This window comes from Belonocnema kinseyi, chromosome 2, assembly GCF_010883055.1.
Source record: "Belonocnema kinseyi isolate 2016_QV_RU_SX_M_011 chromosome 2, B_treatae_v1, whole genome shotgun sequence".
NCBI lineage: Eukaryota > Metazoa > Arthropoda > Insecta > Hymenoptera > Cynipidae > Belonocnema > Belonocnema kinseyi.
The window spans coordinates 96,514,908-96,518,471 of NC_046658.1; the positions used below are offsets into that span (position 1 = coordinate 96,514,908).

General features: G+C 38.7%; 1 protein-coding gene across 1 annotated transcript in view; it reads left to right on the top strand.

Annotated features, from left to right (window-relative positions):
- The window catches only part of LOC117182907, a 2,995-nt gene extending 479 nt beyond the window's left edge, over window positions 1-2,516 (top strand). Inside the window, exons 2-5 of the mRNA XM_033376022.1 lie at window positions 12-191; window positions 312-549; window positions 741-1,867; window positions 1,984-2,516. Of these exons, the coding sequence (XP_033231913.1) occupies window positions 12-191; window positions 312-549; window positions 741-1,867; window positions 1,984-2,516 (2,078 nt within the window). The remainder of the gene's footprint in view (window positions 1-11; window positions 192-311; window positions 550-740; window positions 1,868-1,983) is intronic.
- Window positions 2,517-3,564: the final 1,048 nt, after the last annotated feature.

Here is a 3,564-nt window from a genome sequence, read left to right on the forward strand (position 1 = left end):
CCTCCTCACAGGAGCAAATACCGTTGAGGAAGCCTTAAATTTACGCAATGACTTAATTCAGCTTCTAGCCAAAGGGGGATTTAGTCTCAGAAAATGGGCCTCAAACGAGCCTAAACTAGTTGAAAACTTAGTCAGTGACTCCGAACAAGGCCTTATGGCTCTAGACTGCTCAGATACAATTAAAACCCTCGGTCTTTATTGGAATCCAAAAACAGATTTCATTCACATATAAGTAAAGTCACAATTCTATTCAAATTGTACCTCAAAGCGTTCTATATTTTCTGCAATAACGAAACTGTTTGACCCTCTAGGATTAATCGGACCTATAGTCGTTATTGCAAAATTGCTAATTCAAGATTTGTGGAAAACCAAACTGTCATGGGACGAAGACGTCCCATCAAAATTTCTTCAAGGGTGGCTCGAATATAGCCGTCAACTCCCTCTTTTGAATCACGTTCAATTTGATAGATGCATAACAATAAAAAACAATGTAAATTTTCAAATTCACGGCTTCAGCGATGCTAGTGAGCGTGCCTACGGAGCATGTCTGTATCTCCCATCGGTTAACACTGAAGGTCTAGCATACTCCTTTTTAATTTGTTCAAAATCAAGAGTTGCGCCCATTAATTCGGTCAGTCTTCCGAGACTTGAATTATGTGCAGCACTGCTCTTGGCTAAATTATACTCAGATATAAAAGATACACTTAACATTGAAATTAATCAAACATTTTTTTGGACAGATTCAACTATTACACTTCATTGGGTAAACACACCTTCACACATCCTAAAAACGTTCGTAGCAAATCGGCTCGCCGAAATTCAATCTTAACACAAGTAGGAGATTGGCGACACGTGCCCTCAAAAGAAAATCCCGCTGATCTCTTATCTCGCGGTGTCACACCGGAACAATTTTTAGACAACCTTTTTTGGAAACACGGGCCAAATTGGCTTAGTGAACAAGAAGGGTCCTGGCCTCCAGGTCAGGCTTTCACGGGAGAACCTCTTGAAAAACGAAGTGAGGCGATCATCAAAATGTTTAAATTAACGATTGCCGGTTACAATCTATTAGAAAAATACTCATCTTTCGATACATTGATTCGAGTAATGGCTTTTTGTATGAGATTTATAAATAACTGTAGGAACAAGAATAAACTTGATGATACTACTTCCTTATCAATAGCCGAAATTAATTCCTCCAAGAATAAAATACTGCAGCTATTACAACGCTCAGCTTTCGCAAGGGAATTTAAACATTTGTCCGAAACCAGACCCCTTGATCCCAAAAGTAGTTTGTTGTGCTTAAACCCATTCCTTGACGATGGCATAATCAGAGTAGGAGGTCGATTAGAACGAGCACACATCCCAGAAGATCAAAAATATCCCATTGTTCTACCCAAAAATCATCATGTAACTAAATTAATAATCAGAAAAGAACATGTACGGAAAATGCATGCAGGTGCTCAGGCAACACTGTATGCAATCCGAGAGGAGTTCTGGCCCATTGGCGGCAGAAATAGTGTGAGAATGGTCATTCGTCGGTGTGTATCAGGTTTTAGGGCCAAACCAATCGGATCAATTCCTCTAATGGACAATCTCCCTGAGACCCGAATATGTCAAAGTCGTCCATTTTTAAACACCGGCATTGATTATTGCGGTCCTTTTTTCGTTAAAGAAAAACGACATAGAAATTTAAAACGAATCAAGGCATATGTATCTGTCTTCGTCTGCTTTGCGACCAAGGCCGTACACTTAGAGTTAGTGTGCGACCTAACAACCGAAGCCTTTCTCGGAGCACTTAAGCGATTTTGTGCGCGTAGAGGCAAACCGAATAATATATACTCAGACAATGCTACGAATTTCGTGGGGGGTGATAGAGAAATCAAGGAATTGCATAAATTCTGTCTCTCTGCCAGTCAAGTCATTTAAGCAGCACTTGATTTGCATCATTTGCAGTCATTTGCATAAATTCTGTCTCTCTGTCAGTCAAGTCATTTAAGCAGCACTTGATTAAAACAGTCGGCAACACTTTGTTGACCTACGATCAATTAGAGACCTATGTGGTGGAAATTGCAGGAATTCTTAACTCCAGACCAATATCACCTCTCTCAAACGATCCTATTGACCTTCTCCCATTAACACCTAGCCACTTCCTGATAGGCAGTTCATTATCCACGATCCCTCAAGCCAATTTAGAGAAAACACCAACTGGCCGATTATCAGCATGGCAACATGTTCAAATGTTGCGCCAACACTTTTGGAGACGCTGGCATCGAGAATATCTTCACCAATTAACTAACAGAAGCAAGTGGCGAAACAACCCAACAGATGAAGAAATCAAGGTTGGTATTTTGGTTCTTCTCAAAGAGGACAACCTACCTCCTTTAAGCTGGAAATTGGGACGCATCGTGGAGGTGCACCCAGGTCGAGACAACGTCATTCGGGTAGTGAAGTTACGAACAAATTCCGGAACATACACCCATGCAGTCGCACAATTGTGTCCACTGTCAATTTTTTAATTGTAATAACTTGTGTTATATTGCATCGAATTTACATTTATATTATGTATACAGGTATCATTTGAACACTGCTGGTTCAAGGGGGCCGGGATGTTGAGTACCAAAGCAAATTATACTATTGTAAATATTTTTCTCTTCAGTTTGTCAGTGAGGAGACAGTTTATTTCTTGCTGAAACATCTGCCGTTTTTAACTCTCATTTGTAAAGGATAGTCAGTAAATTTATATTAGCTCAGGAAATCTTCGCTTTCGACATTTGCTACCACTTAGGTTCTATCTTCAATGATTTATATTTTTATAGACGGGACACTTTCCTTTAAGCTCCATTGCTATGTTTTGGTAGGATACAAACATTCATTTACAAACAGTACAATAACTATTGTTTTTTATTCTATAGCCATAACTGCGAATGTTGAGTTTGAACTCGATTCACCTAAAATTGACGACTTATGGGAAATACAGAACCTCTAAATAAAATTTCTTCCAAAAAAAAGTTATATTAAACCTCACGCCCGCTACACATGCATTTCACAATGCGAGTGAGAATATGGAGACAATTATATTTATCTTCGAAAAAATTGCATCGCTGAACCCCACAATCATCCTTCTGCTAACTGCGCTATTTCTTCCTTTCACTTATAACTCAAAATTGTCAAGTACACTTCCATCGGAGTGACCTGTGCAACTGAAAATAAAAGGTAAGGATATATAATTTTTTTAAATTATTATTATATCATTAAGCCTCCCTTTTTGGAGTAGGCGTGACACACTCGGTGAGGAAGGGAGTAATATGAGAAAAGAGGTATCGATTATTTGTAGGTTGATCGAGGATTCTCGCGTTATTTATTTGAATAACACGTTCGTTCCGCAACACTGCTCCGATTCAAGTTGTTCATCAATCTCTCTATTTTAAATAAAATTGTAAAACCAATTATTTTTTCTCCTGATATTTTTTACATTTCTATTTAATTAATAAGGGGACGTCCATAGACAACGTTAGCAATTTCAGGGACTGAGTGGTCAAGCCGAAAAAAATGTTGGTAACAGGG